Below are 18985 nucleotides of genomic sequence, written 5' to 3'. Positions count from 1 at the left end.
AAAGTCTCAACAAAAAAGTCCCAAAAATTCTGCTAAAAAAACTAAGTAAAAAAAAACGTCATTACAAACATTATTTTTCTAATAGAAAAAATCACGACTGACATATTTATATTATCTTTGTTTTGTATTTTTAAAATATCTTAAGTAATTTTCTTTGTTATAAGTATATTTACTGTGATTTTAAGACACTGAAAAAAAGTTAAAAATAATGATTAGAGGGGAGGGGTCATTGGGGCCATAGGGTCCTGGATGGGAAAGTGGGGACTGAAACTCATACGAAAGTTCGGTAATGGAAAACCGATGTGTTCAGGACCATTTCATTACATAATTAATACCTGGTCGGTTGTAGTCATTACAATTTAGGGGAGGAGTCATTGGGGCCATAGGGTCCTGGATGGGAAAGTGGGGACTCAAACTCATACGAAAGTTCAGTAATGGAAAACCGATGTGTTCAGGACCATTTCATTACATAATTAATACCTGGTCGGTTGTAGTCATTACAATTTTTTGGCGATCGAAACTAGTTTCATTAACCATCAAAAGAACATGTCGGTCCAGCAAGCATCTCAAATCACTATGGTATACATATTCACGGAATGATGCCAAAAATGGTGCACGGAAACAAATCACTGGTAGCATTACCAAAAATCCAATTTCAATTGACAAATCGATTGCGGCATCAACTTTTTACGATACTGTGACGCTTAACATCAGCTGGCCAGCGTCCCAGAAACAATACATTAGTTACCTTAAAATGTATTTCTAAGAACATACCATCAACAACTTGTTGGCTCAATCAAGTAACGTGTAGTTCTTTTGCCACAGGAGATCCTGGGTCTCATGTTTGATTCATACGTCAGACATAAATTTCATAAAATCAATGGAAAACTGCTTAGAAGCTAAAAAAATGTGTCGCTGGAAAAGGAAACATGTCACCATCTACAACTGCAGTTAACATTAACGCCATCTGTAACTTTGGTTATGTAGATTGTAGCACTGGAGGAATCACCGTTAAACCTTCTTTATGATCTTAAGCCACAAGGGAAGAAAAGAGTAGGGGGAACTGGCCGCTTGTAAAGACAGACTCCATGCCACTAGTACCTGTTGCATGTTTGTTAGCTAAAATTGTTAATTTCATTTCTGTTCATTTTGGGTTTCATTTATGCTTCAATAATAAAATGTTTTTGTTGGTTTTAAGCTCTATTTGTATGTTTGATTCAAGCTTTGCTCATTTTAGGATTGATTTCTTCATTTATATTAGCACTTGTTGTATGCGTTTTTGCTATTATTGTTCTTTGGTCTCTGTTCGTTTTGGGTTTCATTTATTCTCTGATAGCAATTTCTGGTCATTTTGAGTTTGAGTTATTGTAGGTTTCTATTCCATCAGATCTTAAGTTTAATATGACCTCTAATTTTCTTTGAAAAACTACTATTTTGGAGAAATTTTTCCAATGCTGACAAGGATCGTCAATATTAGATGCTTACCGAAGAATCATTTCTCAACTGGATAATTAAGTTTATTTCAAATTTAAATTTATGACCTTATTTTTGCCAGTTACTTTTGTGGGTTCATAGAAGTGGCTGGTTCTTTGTATATGTGACCATTAATTGTATGCATATTATCTGCTTTTTATTATTCTATTTATATTCTTTTAGTTTTAGATTCTAGTAGTTATTTTTCCCTGCTCTCTTGTTTTATTTTTAACGATGAAGAGGCACTGTTATTTGCGGGCGAAATATTTGTTTTATTGTTTCTCATCTTTTCTTCATTCTGAGTAGAGGAGGAATGCTACCCTTTGTCTTCTCCAGATTTATTTATTCCTTGCAGCCCTTACCCTGGTGGTTTTGATGGGTCATATCATCTCCAAAGACATATCTATTGTATCTTTCAACTATACTGAACAAAATGGCTATTTAAAAATTTTGATCAGACAACTTTTAGGAAGAAAGGGCTTGGGATGGGGGCTAGTTGCCCTCCAATTTTTTGGTCACCTAAAAAGGACACTAGATGTTCTAATTTTTGTTTCAAAGAGCCCTCTCGCAATATTCTAGTACCATTGGTTCGATAAGATCAACCTAGGAAAAAGCAACAGGAACAAATAAACACGAATCGTGATCTTTCTTCTAGCAAAAACTACAAAATTCCACATTTTAGCTTGGAACGTCTAGATTAAAGTTCTCTGATACGGTGAATCTGATCGCGTGATTTCCATTAAGATCCTTGGACTAGTAGGGGTTGCTTTTTACCTTTTTGAAAATTTGACAAATTTTCTCGGGCTTGTAGCCTTTGATGGGTAACACTAAATTTAATGATTATTCTATTTTAGGAATCAGCATAGTAAGCTTATTCTTTTGATACATCTAATGATATCAAAATTGATTCCAGATCATCAAGAATCCAAATTTTTCCTTTTGTTGAATTTCTACTTTAGTTAATAATACTTGATAAATAGATGATGTTTTTCCCAAGTTAATTTTGATATTTAGAAGGATCTCGTAACTCAGAGCACTTATTTTAAATCTCAACCGGCAATAAGCCTCTGATTTTCCTTTTAAATCAATCTATTGACTCTAAGAATTTTGCTAGAGCTCATACCATGAGCTCTTGGCTCTTCCAGCCTCGTCACAAGTGCCATATGAGCTCTTAGCTCTTGTTTTATATGTATTTTGTACAATGAATTATGTTTGACGTGAACGTCAAGTTCTTTTGATGATATAAAATTCAAGTCAGCAACCATGCTGGTATAGAAATTTTTAAAATACAATTCTATTCCATCAAACCAGTCAGACTTTACGTTTTATGTAGGTTAGCGGGTCTGGGGATAGGGTCCTTTATAGACTGTATCAAAACTAATGTAATATCTGCTGAAGAGCTAGCTAAGTTACATATACTTAGATACATCAGTATATATACTATATTATCATTATATATACTGACAAAATACTAAAAATTTAGACTAGCCAAAAATATACGTGAAGAAATCAACATAAAACATGTACAATGACGGAAGAGAAAGCGTAATTCTTTATGGATTTTCAGCCTTTGCAGGGGACCCGAAATAAATAATAGTGGACGAATGCTAAAGAACCATTCTTTCTCTGAGGAAAAAAATTCAGTGATGCTTGTTGCCTCCATTTTTAGTTAAAAGTTCATATCCACAATTTTATTGCTTTATTTTTTTTACGTTATTAATTTTATATACCCTACTTTAACATATTTCTCTTTTTTAAGAGGTTTCTCACCCTTTTTTTTCTTTATGACAGAAAAACAGCTAGGAGCTTATAGTTTCATTTCAGTTGAAAATGTTTTAGTTTTCTAAAGTTATTGATTCATTCAATTTTCGCTATTTTGCTAAGGTTTTCCTTCGGGAAGCTGAGGGGTTAACTTCCTTGGTGGGGGGGGGAGGACATGTATCTTCCACTTCAGAACAAAAAGGATTGCTGAATTTTCCAAAAAGGTTTTAGAAACTCTTCAAACTTTAATTTAGGACCTGGCCCAGTGGGCATAGCACATGGGTCTGATTTCTCACTTATAGGTGTTATACGATCTAAAGGAATATTTATTTTCTTGTTTAAAAAATAAAAATCAAGGCCAGAAGAGAAAGGTGGGGAAAGCAGTATTCATTGACCTTAGAAAAGGGGCAGCATGTTCCGAGTCGGCTGGAGCAAAACCTATTCTAGTAACATCACTGCACACACAATTGTTTTTGCAATTGTTTATGTGTATAACTGATTGTACAAAGTTTTAAATCAGTCACTATGTCCAAGAAGCTAAATTTATCTGAATTTGGTCATCTCTTTTACTTAGCACTCGATGAAGATTAAAAAGTCTATTGAAAACAATGTTAAAAAGTATATTACCTAGAAAAAGCTTTCATAAAAGTTGCTTTGAGTTTCTTCATCCAGTCCAGAAGACGCTGCAGCATTGAATTCCAACTAGGCATAGAGAGTGTATAGGGAGCTTTGGTAATTACCACAGAAAAGAATCGAACATATGCAATTACAGCACACAATTTGTCATTATGAGCTGAAGTGAGATCACTGAAATTACATAAAAAAGGATTAATAGAGAAGCTTATTATACTATAATATAACCATGCTGTATACAACAAATAGCAAACATAGCAAGATAATCTATAATGCAAAACATTGTATTTATATCTTTATTTTTATGCATCCTTAAGTAAACAGACCAATTGGTCTGATAATGGACAAATATGGTACTTTCTGGAAGGAGAAAGTCAATGAAGAGGGAAGGGGGTGATTTGACGATTCTTATATCGAAATCAAAATTCACGTAATGTGACTCCATAGTGTATTTTTAAATGTAGCAGTTATTATGTCTGCTTCCGAATAAAAGGTCTCGGTTTAATCCTAGACAGAACTACTTTTTATGCTATCAAGAGGTGACTATCAAGATCAAAAAAGGGGAATGGAAGTTTCTTAGAGCTGGTGGTAGAATGGTACAAGGAAACATTAAAAACACAACCCAGCAGCATACAACAAACCATTATAAAGATGTCCAAGCAATACAGGGCAGTTTCGGCTATTGTTTCATAAAGAACAAACAATTAACATGATTCATCCTTGCATTATTCGAAATGAAGCGCCATCTTCTAATGCATATATTTTCACTCAAATTTTTCAACTTCAATCCTTTCTGCCATTTTACAAAACCAACAAATAAACTCCTCTAAGTATAAGACCAGGGAGATAAAGAGCTGAGCTAAAGCTATGTCCAAATGTAACAAGAATGAAGCGTAAGTCCATTTTTGTGATCTACTTTACTTCCCATATTTACATGGATTGTCGTTTTTTATCTACTTACTGTCTTAAACAGCAAAAAATGGGCCAAATTAAAAATTCTAGAAATTTCCATAGTCATATTATTAAGAAGCATCCGGATAGTCTTTAACCTATTTCATATATGAGAATAAGACAGTACTAGAGAATCAAATGATTCAAAAATGGAGTGAGGAGATTAAAAAATAAGAAACATTAAAGTTTTACGAGGATGTTAAGTTGGTTTATGGGCAGGAGTTCTACATTAAGCTGAACTTACCAGCTAGATATTTGACGTTGTGGATACAGCTCAGGGATAACTGCCTGTCAATTAGTGCAATATTTAAAAGATATTCTAAAGAAAGATGCTCCAATGGAGATAGATATACTTAACCGCTTTGTAGAGTTAAAGACGATTATTTAGTGCATTGCTTAAGCCGGTGCCAGGGGCTCTCTACGATAAGGGGAGGGATATTTGGAAATAATGAGTTGATACTTCTAGGTGTCTTAAATAGTACGTCGCCTTAGTTTATTTGTAGAGTAGCAAGGTATTTGAAAATTTTGTTAAATAAAAAAAATACAAAATAAAAAAAAACCTCAGTATAAAGTAAACGTAATGTTTTATTTATGTATTTTTCCGAGTGCTAAACGTTCTTTTTAATGACCCTTTTTTCAAGTATTAGGTTAATGCAGTGTTTCATTTAAGCGTTTTATGATGATCTCTGATCAAAGTTTATGTTATTTGTGTCTTTCGTTTATGTTGTTTGTACAATGCTCATGACTGTATATTTGGCTTTAAAATACACTTATCTATCAATCTATCCATATGGTTTAATTGTAATTCCTAACCTCTTAATGTTTTTATCTAAGCTTTTCTTATTGATTTATGTATACTATATGCTTTTTTCTTTAGACTCTTCCATTCCTCAAACCCTAAAAGACATTCGTAGCCACTTTTTCATGCGGCAGCAACCGTAAGAACCCAAGGAAGTATTGTTACAAAGGCATATATACTAACAGCTTAGGGAGAGTTTTTTTGTTTGTTTTTTTTGCATAGGTGCACACAGGTCAAATGGCAATGCCAAATTCAGATACACTGGTAAAACCCAGGGTAAAAATAATTATTCAGTCTCTTGAAGCAGCCAAGGAAAAACAAAGAAGGGTCCACACTAACGCTATGATTACCGGGTTTAACCCCCCCCCCCCGAAATTTTTGTACGACTCGTAAAAAAGTAGCAAAAATACATATAACAAATTTTGGTGGGTTTCGTAAGCCTTTTTTGTAGCCCCCCCCCCTGACAAAAATCATGGATACACCGTTGTTCGGAGACATCTATTGACTGACATAAAAATAACAAACCGAATTTGAAACGAACAAGTGACTTAATAAAAGTGAGTGGCTAGGTCCAGCCCTTGGCAATGTTTAAATCCAACCCACTATATTTTTTTCGATTTTTTTTCTTAGAAAGAAAGAGTTTAAAAGAATATAAAAAAAGGAAGGAAAAACCGTTCGCTAAAATCTTTTATTTAAAAGAAGAGGCTCAACAGTAATATTTTTTGGGACATGACTACGGTTTTACGGACTTTTAAACGGATCAAGGTAGTAATCTGCGAGAAGAGAAAAGGGGTTAAAAAACACTAAAAAATGTATTCAATGTTAAAGATTTTCTGGAAAATTGTGATAAGGGTTTGGATCAATAAATGTTTAAATTTGGACCAACCATTATCTGGTCAAAGGACCTAGTAAAAAAACAAAAATCAGAGAATCATTTCACTTATTGCATATTACAAAAAAGAGAAAAAAATTGTTTATAACAGACCAACCAATCTTTTTTTACAAGAAAAAAAAGTTGACACGAGTTAAAAAAAAAAACAAACAAAAAAACAGAATGTAATTTTTTTTTACTAAATAACAATTTAGGCAGGCTTAGAAACAATTTTCTGCGTCCCCTGGGTTTACAATTAAGGGGAGAACTGTGGAACATTCTCTATGTATGGAGGGAGGGAGTCAGATATACAAAGAAGTACATTTTTAGGCCAGCAATTTTCCAGAAGAATAAAATCACAACAACATAAGACGACATTTTATTTATACCATGAAAGTTACTATTTATTATTATGTTGTTGTTTTTTCAATTAATAGGTTCCAAGCTAATTGGCAGTTAAAACACCAAGCAAAGTAAAAATATTGAAAGAGAAATGGAAAAGCTGAAAGCATGACCTGATAAGTCATTTACTTACTGTAAATGCAAAAATTCTGCTTTTATTGCTTCTAAAATTCTGAATATTTCTATTTCAATTTTTTTTACAAGAAAGAAACAATTTAAACAAATAGAAAAACAGGACGGAAAAGCAACCAATTATTTTTTTTTTTTTTTTTTTTTTTTTTTTTTTTTTTTTTTTTTTTTTTTTTTTTACTTTAGAAAAAAAGGTAGCAGTAGGGTTTTTACAGGCAAAACTACAATTTAGACGGGCTCTGAAACCATTTACCAATGCCTCTAAACTTACCAAGGTTTATCTTATTTTGGGGAGGTGAAATAAGAAATATTAAAAAGTGCATTTATAGGTCAACAATTTTTTGGTGAACAGGGGCCTTGAAAATAATTAAATTTTATCTATTACATAATAATCACATCTTACTTTGACACTTTTTTGTATTAAACCGGTTTCATGCTGATTGTGCAGTTAAAAGACCATATATGTAATACAAGAATAGAAAGAAGAAAAGGATAATTTAAAGAACTAGCCAATCAATCATAGTGCAAAATGCATATTAATAAAAACTGCCAACTTGTTAGCGATCATTGGGTTTAATTAGTTATTTAAATAATTAGATACTTATTATCAATAAACTTTATTAATAATCACAGTATTACAAATATGAATAACTAAAATTATATTAACTATTTTAAATGCAATCCACGAGTAAAACGACTATAACTACTTTAAAAGCTTGGTTTTCATAATAAAAATAAAAAGCCACATCTTACTTACACATTTAACAAGGACAACCCCTCTTTGCCTATATTCGCGTTGATGCTATCAAATATAACTGTTAACGATTCTACCAATCCAGGTTCCTCAGAAACGAATATCTGTCCCGCTCCAACTTCACTTAAAGCTTTGGTTAGTAATATAAAATAGCCCACTGATTTCTCAATTCCACTTTCAACAATTGAACCACAACATTGAAAAAACACATCCTTTGCATATTTTTTAGCTAAGCCAGAAACAAGAATTTCGTAAGTATTCAAATCACCTTTTTGATTGAGTTCTATAAATTCTACAGACCTTCTTATTTCTTCACTAAGCATGTCTTTATCAAAGTTTGTTTCGTTCATCAATGTTTTCAGTAAGTTTTCCAGCGCAAGAGCGCTTAGCAAACCATTTCTTCGTGCATCAGTTAAAGCAAATGATATAATTCTCTTTTGCTGATGTTCTTCAGAACACTTCAAAATTTCTTTAACTTCCTCCATCAGAGAATCACGTAAGCTTTGCTTGGATAGCCATTTATCCTGTTCAAATTCTGACAAGGTCAGAATCTGCTTTGAAACTAATTCTAAAAACGCATGTCCAACCATCGCATTTTGTACAACGTACTCAAACCCTTCAACATCATAAATGACGCTTTCAATCAAAACCTCTTCTGTGCCACTATCACTGTCATCCAAGTGCAAGTACGGCGTTTTCATAAGTTCTTCTCGGGATGGAGGTGAGGGTTCCTTGGGGTCAAGTTTTGCATATTTTCTTAACAGTGATAAGTTTACGTAGGACTCTTGTACTTGTATCAATGACATGTTTGATGTCAAATCGTTCCATATAGTAAGTTCGCCCTGGATAGCTAGTCTTAAAGCCCAACAATCAGTATTTTCGCTAGAACTAGAAAGAAATTTTTGGGGCAATATCAGTTTGAATAAATCCTCAGCTCGTTTTAAGAAGCATCGATTTGATCTATCTCCATCTACAACTAAAACACTCACTACACTATTAATAATGAAATCATAATCTGCTATTATCTCATTTAGTTCGCCAACTGTATATTGACTGGACATAACTATTTCTTGTACAACCTTTATGGCGTTCTCACATCGAACTGTTTGCCCTTTTTCTAAAGATAATGACCATATTGAAAGAAGCTGACTTTTCACTAAACTATCGATGGAAGTTCTTGGATTACACACAAGTCTGAGCAAGTCAAGAAGAAAAGCATCTGCGGATGGGAGACTGCTCCAATACGGAGTCTTTGTTTCTAAAACACAAGCAAGCGATTTAAGAGCATCTTGGAAGTGCGGTCGTGGGTCTGGTCCTTCAGATATGAAGTTCCCGAATTCCTTCAAGATTGTTACTTGAGTGGTTGTCTTGATTTGGTAACCTGAAAAATTTGGGGGGTGTAAATAAATAAATAAATACATATATATATATATATATATATATATATTCATATTTATATAAAAGAAAAAATAAAGATAAATAATTAGAAAAGAAAAAAATATAAAAGTATCCCAATTGCTTGCACATGAAAAAAAGGTTAATAGTTCAAATCCGAAAAACAAATTGTTTTGAATGGCGCGCAAATGACATTAGTCTTTAAGGTTTAAAGGTGGAGTATCCCACAATTATTGGCGGTAATTTCTACTTATTTTAAAATTGACTTGATTACAAATTTGATATCTATTCGTATTAAGTCTGACTTATTATAATTATATTTCTAATCGTTTTAAGATCTAATCAATTCTATTTCAAAATGTTTTTAAATTGATAGATAGAAATAACTGGATTTCTAGTTTAAAGTAGAGTTTCTTAATTATTGCTCTTGAATAACGCTAAGGTGTACTTCTGCACTTAAAAATTTCGCATTACTAACTATTAATATTAGGACTGATCATAATAATAAACAATCTTATTAATGGATATTTCTTTTTGTTATCTTTTATACCACCTAATGACTCTTCAGTTACTAAAACAACAGCTCCTTTTCGGCTTGAAGGTTTTAATAAAATTTAAATTAAATAAAAGTTAACAGTATTACTAGTGGCGGAGAACAATGAGAGACTTATAAATTAGTCTGTCGGTTCTTTTAACAGACTTTGGGATCATGGCTAGATTAGTACCTGTAACCTAGTAGAGAGCGAACTACGGCTCATTGTGAGTGAAAAAAAAATCTTTTCTTTTTTTTTTACTTAAACTTAGGACATTAAAGTGAGTTAGCTAAAATAGACTTTATTCAGTGAAAATGAAAGGGATATTCAAGAACTTCATTTCTTGCGTCCTGAAACTATTTAAATCCAGTACTTGGAAGCAATCGGATCCAATCATCTATGAAATAACAAGACTAATTAATAATAGGATACAAGATTAACATTTATCGAAAAAAAAATCCTAACACCACCAGTTCTTGAGGAAGTACACGTTACGAAAAATGGAGAAGTAGTTTTCTTCATAACCATTGACACACAGAACTGTAAGCTCAGACACACAGATAAAAACTATCTCCTACCTTGCAAAAATAGAAACTTGGTTTTAAAAATTGATATTAGAAGCTTTTATGGTCATGTAGAAAAAGCAGAGATTTTCCCAAAATCAAAAACAGCATACCTCTTTAGTTCGAACAATTTTGATGAATCTAATAAAGAACAGCGTTAACTTCATTAGCTACAAAAATTCGACTTACGCAAGATACGCTATTTTAACAACATATTTTAATAGTATCTCTTTTGTCGAGATACAAAAGAAATATCCTCAAATGGAGATTCCTTAATTATTAGAATTAAATGAACCTTTAAATTTTGAGGACCACCAAGACATGGAGTCTATTTTCTCTACATTATGACTACTCCCATCTATGTTTCTGTATTTTTTTAATTTCAATAAATTTTGTTTACTTTCAGTCATCACTAATAGTAATCTTACAGGTTGAGCTAAGTTACACACTTAGCTCACGCTATTCTGATGAATCTAATGGAGAACAGCGTGAACTTCATTAGTTACGAACACTTGACATTACCGTTATTCAATGTATGCTATTTTGATGTCAGAAACTTTTCTAAAGTCTATATGACCCTTTTCCTTCCTGTCCTTCCTAAGGAAAATAGAGGGCTCTCCAGGCAAAACATAGAACGTTTAAGGGTCCCAGTGATTTGTAACAAAGAGTTGCACTGTTCATGGCATCTTTGTAGATTTGTGCTAGGTTTTGCACCACATTCTGTTGCTGTCAAAGATTGTCATGGCGATGTTCTTATATCATAATATTTATTTTGTTCTCCACTTTCATTTTTGACGCCTTCTGATTTTTGCTGTCGCTTGTTTTCTCACAGCCCAAGTCTTTATTTTTCACTCCATTTTTGACACTTTCTGATAATCGCTTTCTCGTGATTGCTTGTAATTCTCACTGCCGCTTACATTTTAACCAAACATTTCCTTATTCTCGCTGTGGTATATCTTTTAGTAGCATGCTAGTTCAGGTGGTTCGGTAAAATTCATCATTTGTGCTGATGGTTGTGTTGAAAACTGTGAACTTAATTATGTTTATTCTGTCGTATCTCTCTTTTCATGGTATAAGTATAAAGAATAAAAATTCTTTCAAAATTTTTAGGTATTTCTCTAGTTTCAATACAAAATTATAATTTTTCATGAGACATCATAAATATTTTGTAGTTTATATAATAGCTTTAGAGATTCGGAACTGAAAAAATTCGGAAGATAAACTAACATTTACTTAAAATCAAGAATTTAACATACTTTTAAGTTCAATTAAAAACTATGTTGGCACATGACTTCATTGAAATACTGATATATTCAAAAATGATGTCACTGACATGAATCTTCTTTTCCAAAAAAAGGCTCTTAGCGAATTCTCTTAAACTTTTGATCTATCTAGATTGTTTTTGAAGGCACGTTTTCGCCTGTCTTCTAACCGCACGTGTCTTTGCTCTTCATTTTGAATTTTGACACGTTTTGATACTCGCTGTCGCATATCTTCTAACCACATTTGTCTTTCCTCTTCATTTTAGATTGTGATTACTTCATGCAATTCAGCAGTGCTTTTGCTTTAGATGTCCGGATTGGTCTTGCAACAATTGATCGTTCAGGTTGTTGATGTTCACCCACTGTAAATTTAATTTGTTTGGGATGTTCTCTCAGTTTTATCACGTTTTATAGTTAATGGTTCCAAAGAATCATCACTTGTAATAATTGGAAATTTTCGGCTTTTGTGTTTTCCTACTGACATTATATAACTAGTTGCTTTCAAAACTGTAAGCTTAATCACATATCAAGTATATCTATGGTATATTGCATTTAAAGCATGATAAAAATCTAGACTCGATAAATCGCTGCTAATTTCTTTTGGTTCGTTACCTTGGAAAAAACCCATAGTAACACACACAATAGTTAAATCTTTCATTACTTAAGAAAACCCTTCAAGAGCAGTAAATCCTTCAGAGATCATTATAAAAGAAAGTAGAAATCAAAGGATATGACATACTTAGGGATTGTTTAACTCAACTGTATTATTATGATCTATAAAGAAGACTTATGCCATTTTCTCAGAACCATTCTATTAGCCCTGATACCACGTCACCATTTTTCTACGGCCTGAACTTGCCAAAACTGCGTCAAGAAAATAGACACGAACTATACCACACTAACAAACAAAAATATATTGACATGAACCTTACTAGCAATTGTGTTGTCACGAGCTGCCAGACAATTGTGATTAACAGCTGTTACAAGGAGCACAGGGAAATATGATGGCGCGCAATAGCAGTTCTAAAACAATTTTATTCTAGAATCTAGAAGTTCTAAAATAGTCCTCTAACAATTGAAAGCGTTGCTGAAGAAAACTGTTAATGGATCTTGAGTGAGAAAATTTAAAAATTCGAAAACCAAAATACAACATAAAAGCTTCTAGATTTTAATAAATAATTTTAATAGATTTTAATAAATAATTAATAATTTTAATAAATCATAATTTAAATAAATGTAATTTAATTTTTAAGTTTAAATTTGAAAGATTAAAAAACAATACTGTTTTTAATCACCGTTGTCTTCTCCTTTTGTGAAGCGAGGTATACGTACCACCATGTAGGTCCCTTCACCTCTTAGGGGTAGTCTTTACTATAGCTATTGTGGCTGGTGGGGGGAAATCAATGACCAATATATTATCTTCTTCTTAAAGACGTTAATAACATGTTTCAAGATCATTGATTCTGATTGGGGGGATGGAGGTGGTGGTTAATAACAACCCAAAAGTTTTGTTAGATTTTTGCACTCCAGCAATACTGCTTCAAAATCTTGGAATCACCTGCAGAAGATAAAACATAAAAAAAAGCTAAATATTTACATCAGATTGAAACCAATGTGGGGAAACCTACAGTGTCCTTTTATTTGATCCCTGTATGGGTCAGGATATGCTGGACTTTGAGCTCATTTCTGTGTCTCTTATCTTACACATAATATAAGTATCCAAATCAGGGGGTGGAAAAATTGACTGAGCCCAGCAGAAATATGGCCACCTCAGAGTCAGTCAGAACTAGTAGATATCTTGCGTAGGGTTTATTTAATCAGCGCTTTTAAACTAAACACCGTAGCAGAGAGGTAGATTTGTCTTAAACTGCCTATCTAGACAGTCTAATCACCAGCGACAACAACCACTCAGAATATATAAAAAAGTGGCTCAACCTTGCGAGTTCCAGTTTCATAGCCCTTATTGTCCCTATGGCTTAAAAACAATGTTCCGATACCTGGATCAACCTCATCACGATCTACTCATGTGTAACTTGGCCGCTGAAAGTGAATGAATGGTAACAGTCGGAGTATCGAGGACACTCGCTTCAGAAACGTAAAGGTTAAAAAAAAAACAAGGGGCTGAGGATAACCCCTCGAGGTAAACATCTCACCCTTGCGAGTGCAAACTTCAAACCCGTTATGCCCACATAATATAGAAAGAATCTGTCTCTATGACTTAGAAAAGGATTTTTCTATGTCTGGATCACCCCTACTTATGTGAAAGTTGGCCACTTAAGGTGAATGACCAGTATCGAAGGTCAAGATTACAATAGATTGTGCTCATCTGACCAGTTGGCGAGTCTGCAAAAGGGTACCTATCCTACCTATCATAGTAGCAACTTTCCGAATTGAAAATACTGATTGGAAACTAGTCCAGTTAGAAACAACATTAACAGATGTAAAATAATCTTCTATTACATACTCAAAAGAATAGGCTCATACCAGAGTTTTGCAATGTGTGAAGGGACTTAAAAACAGAAGGTTTAAATTCTCAATAACATAATTTCCAAACCCCATTTTAGGCCTAGAATAATTCTTTTAAGTGTGTGTTAATTCTGAAGTAGAAAATATATCCATGCCATTTCTATTTTTAATATTAAATGAAATTTGAGGGTTCTTTACTTGAAGGTATGAAAGGGGAATACGGCAATGTCTCCTGGACAATTGTTCTAGTTTTTGGTTATTGCCAAAGGAGTCCAAAAAATCAGAAAAAAGTAGACATTGCATTAATATCTGCTGGATACCCATGAATAAAATATTACAATCTTTACCAGTTTTCTTAAATAATGAAGCCATCAGCATAAAGATAAATAGATATGCTGAGGACATTCGGTTCAGAAACATATAGATTAAACAGCAGAGGTCTGAAGATTGTCCCTTGAGGTAAACATCTTCATACAGGTTGGCTAGCATCTTCGTAATTATTTACTTAAACCTCAAACAACCTATCGGCTAAGAAATTCTTGACAGTATTAATGATACCTACCACCCGGAAAATTGACCATGGAAAACTTTTAAGACTGTTAGGTTGAAAACATTACTACAAGTATCTGACCATTCCGAGAGCAAAGCTAGCAGATCTTCTTTGCTACATAATTAATTTGTAATTTCTTGAATCTCGATTCTTTAAACTTCATGCAGAATTAGTACATTTCTGAGAATTCTTAATAGCATAATAACACGCGAACTAACAGAAAAGTGTTAATAGCAACTGGAGCGGCATAAACATGCCTGGACTGCTTGTCAAATATAATCTAAAAATGTTACCAAGGCGTTCTGGTGGCGCCATGATATTCCCAATCAGATCCCATTTCTCTTCATCGAGGAGACCAAGTTCCTGATTTCCTTGAATAAGGTTGGTTGCCACTTTTACAAGCAGCTCAGATATACTATTGCTGGATAACCATGTCTCAACCGAAGGATCACTGTGGTTACTATCCAAAATTGTTTTGACTAACAAAAGTATTGTACTGCTGGATTCCGTCTGAAAAACGTATGCTTTTAAAATAAACCAACGAGAAAGAAAGATCGTAACAAGGATTGTTAACACCCTACAAGCATGAGTTACATGAGGCATTCTAGTGGGCTAAATACACCTTTCACCCTCCCAGTGACCTATTGTGTTCAAAAAATCCTCCTAAATATTTGAGAAAATTTTCCGTTTTGCACGATTAAAAGTGATTTTTTGCTTTTAACACCAAGAAAGAGAACAACGTTGGCTAGTGTAGCAGGTTGTGAATTTAACTCCCACTAATGACAAGTTTGTCAATGTAAAGCCCTGTTACATATAAGCATTCCCAGTGGGTAAACATAAGCATACATTTTTCGAACCTTAGTTCTAAAAAAAATGCCTTCTCTCTCGATCTCTTTGACTCTCCCTCTCGCAGAAATTTCAGCAGGATCTTTTTTTAGAATTACTTCTTTTCTAAACAAAATCAAAATTGCAAAAAAAGGTAGTCCTCTGAATGGCATAAGAAATAATAGAAACATTATTTTAAAATAAAAAGAAATCCGAGGCTTAATGAGAACAGTCTTGGATCCATGTTCCAGCATACATGTCTGAGCAAAATTCAGCGCTAGTTTTCAAACTCATTTTACAAAGCATTGATATGAACCGCAAATGAAATACTGATCCCCTCCAAGTAATATACGAGTCAGAAACACCAGAAAAGTGTAGTTAGATACATAGAGACCAAACTTCTTATATAGTCAAAATCCTATGACTCCCTTTTTATTTTCCCCAAATCAGGTTTTTAGATCTTTTATCTCAGTATCTTATTTAATAAAAATCAGTGACTAATGGACTGTACTTATTCATTCTAATAAAAAGAAAAGAGGAAAAAAATGAGAAAAAATTTCAGTTCCAAAGGATAATTAAAGTCAAGGTTAAATTCTGAACATTGAATCCACAGAATCCCAAAGTTAATTTGTTGGTAATTACCAGGTGTACAGTTGATAAGTTCATAATTGAATATTTAGTTCAAAATCTTGTAACTTTCGTCTCGGCAGTCCAGAATGTCAAAAAACTCTTGAACTACAAAAAAGTAAAGGACTATAATTCTTGAATCTAGCTAATGCTATGAAAAAACAGGAAACATAGATGAGCAATTATAGATAAAGTACTGAAGCAAAAGAACTATACAGACATATAAAAAAAGTGTTATACAACTCGTAATAGGGAGTTGGCAGTGTCCCAAAAAGAAACTTGAAAATAAATTCACAGTTATGTAATTATGACTTCCATAAAACTGTGAAGTTTCTGAAAATGAGCTATAGAAAGTTTTTTGGAAAAATTCAAGAATTTATGGAAAAGTTCACAAGGAACTATTTAGATATACATCGGATCATCACTAAAACAGTTTAGTAGCAAGCCCATACAATGGCACCTTTGAAGGAGATAGGATCAGTTTTTATTGTGGGAGGAAAGGTATTCAATACACCACAAACTTCTTCTAGAGGTCTTACTATGTACAGGATTTATCCCCACCCTAAGACGTTCATTCAGGGTATCTTCAGGAAATATATCCTAATCCTTAGGTAACTTCCATACATAGATGAAAATTTGATGTAAATGCATAAACATTAAACACAAATAGAAATCACTAATCCTTGAGGTTTGCAAGAATCCAATTTTCTTTCCGAAAAATTCGAAAAACTCCAAAAATATATCCGAATTGAGCATTCAATATTCATCCACAGAGAAACTTTTTCTTATGCGACGTGAAAGCCGGCTATCAAGGCAAAAGTCAACTCCTATCAGAGCCTAGCATAGGCTTTTCTGATTCGGAAATATAGGGGGCACTGAAGCTGGGCCTATTACAGCACAATTTTGCAGAAGGGTTTTTCACTATCTTGGTTAAAATAGATGTGATAAGAGCTGGAACGCATTATACCATCTTTTCTTATTGGCATAAATGGTTGAAAATTGGACATAACTGTCTTTAGCCGTGGGTATTTGTAGGTGGTTTATCATAATCCTTATGCACTTGAATGTACTTTCAGAAAATATAATTTATTAGAGGGGGGAGGGGGACATTATTTTTTAAAGATCATTCATCCCATCCTTACCGTCCACTGTATGAATTAATTAACTTAAAAAATTACCTTAGTCCAATCTTCTAGAAGTTTTAACCTCTGGTCTTCTGATAAGTCGAATAAAACATTTAAAAACAACAGTTCACCGTCAGAATGATTCTCCATCAGAGCCGGTACACAGAACTTCCTTAAAAATTCCTCTTTCCCATTCAATTCACTGTATATCGATTGAAACAGGCTTTCGGAAGAAAAATCTCTCAAAATTAAACCTAAAAATCGCACTAAGTTACCATAGCTCCCTTCTGGTGGCAGCGAGATGCACAATTTGGCGATTTCGGATACTATTTTATCAAGAGCACCGTCATAAGCATGCGAGCCAACTTCTTGAAATTTGAAATTTTCGCCACTTGAGCTACTTGTCTTAAATCTCACTTTTCCGCAAATTTTTCCCCCTTTGTATTTTTCAGGCGAATGAAGAGTACACAAGAAATCCGCCAAGCGTTCAATAACATAAACACTCGTTAGGCCTGAATCACAAGCACTAATGTTTGCAGTTATGACGCGCGAAGTCAATTTCTGGACTGAGTTTTGAAATTCTTCAGACACTGTTCCAAATTTCTGAGGATTTTTATACCAAAGTTCCAGTTTTTCTGCAATACAGTGGCTTAACGGTGAATTAGCAAAAAATGAAGGTTTATGAAGAATTGATTCTTCAATAACAGAAAAAAGTTTTCTTTCCAATTCTAAACAAAAATCGGAATCTGTGTGGTTTGTAGCCATTGAAATATGGATCACATCAACAAAAGCTGATACCATAGCCCCGAATTCCAAAGGACTTAGCTGGATTTTTCTCAGAGTGAAGCTAGAAAAAAAAATATAAATAGTTTAGATATCATAGGTTTCTGCATCACAGTGGATTCGGTAACGTATCAGCAACCAGCGGGTAAAAACGTAATTTCTACTGCAATTACAGCACGATAATATGACAATAATAAAAGGCAAACAATAAAAGCATCCGCAAAAGAAAAACTACTTCGGTGGAAAAAATAAAAAAATAAATGTTAATCAAACAATAATATCCAACACAAATCAAAATAATGTTCTGACAAGGGGAAGAACAAGTCACTCTGACATATGAAAAATTTCTCCCAAGAGGAGAAAAATAACACAAAAGAGAGAATTGGAATAACAGAAAAGATAAAACGACGATTTGTGGGATAGATTTGGGGCTTTAATATTTGAACGCTGGATAAAAGTATAAGGGATAGGGTTTGTCAAAATGACACGATCATCGGCGAATCAAAGATTTCATGAGTAGGACACAAGAGAACTTCGTAGAACTTTAATAACTTGATGAAATTTTTGTTTTTTTTTTTTTCTTTCGATGGATTTGTATAAGTTTAAATGAAACCTACACCCAAAACACACTGAACCCAAAACACTTTTTCTACCTAGTTATTTTCTGCATTATAAGTTGGGCCAGGTTTCGGAATGTGCAACTCCCAAGCAACAAGCAGCCTTCTGGCTCCTTAAATACATTTCTGGTACAGATACACAGGATCAGGTGCATAACGAGGGTATCAGTCGGTTGTCAACTGTTGGATACGAGGCAGAGGCGATACTTTTCAGCAATTCTGATTATTTTTGGCTTGCTAATAGCTGTGCTTTCACTATCCCCAAACTTTCAAAGAAATTCCCGACATTTTTAGACCTCCCGCCCACAAACAGAGAAACTTAGACCCCTGAAGTTTTCCCGAAAACCATAATACTCTCGATATTTTACCCACTTTAAGATTTCGTTTTTCCTAAAAAATAAACTTCCTGCAAGTACCCGTGAAAATCCTTTTAAGAATTTAATAGAGTTTACTTTCTTGCATCTACA

General features: G+C 33.5%; 1 protein-coding gene across 1 annotated transcript in view; it reads right to left on the bottom strand.

Annotated features, from left to right (window-relative positions):
• Positions 1-18985, bottom strand: part of LOC136037637 (E3 ubiquitin-protein ligase listerin-like) — a 158488-nt gene that overhangs the window by 68685 nt on the left and 70818 nt on the right. The window contains exons 7-10 of the mRNA XM_065720347.1: positions 17173-17965; positions 14836-15052; positions 7777-9154; positions 3862-4041 (exon numbers count right to left, since the gene is read on the bottom strand). Of these exons, the coding sequence (XP_065576419.1) occupies positions 3862-4041; positions 7777-9154; positions 14836-15052; positions 17173-17965 (2568 nt within the window). The remainder of the gene's footprint in view (positions 1-3861; positions 4042-7776; positions 9155-14835; positions 15053-17172; positions 17966-18985) is intronic.

This window comes from Artemia franciscana, chromosome 2 (genome assembly GCF_032884065.1).
Source record: "Artemia franciscana chromosome 2, ASM3288406v1, whole genome shotgun sequence".
In the NCBI taxonomy this organism is placed as follows: Eukaryota; Metazoa; Arthropoda; class Branchiopoda; order Anostraca; family Artemiidae; genus Artemia; species Artemia franciscana.
Note: the sequence above shows the minus strand (reverse complement) of the source record. Positions and strands in the feature narration are given on the sequence as shown.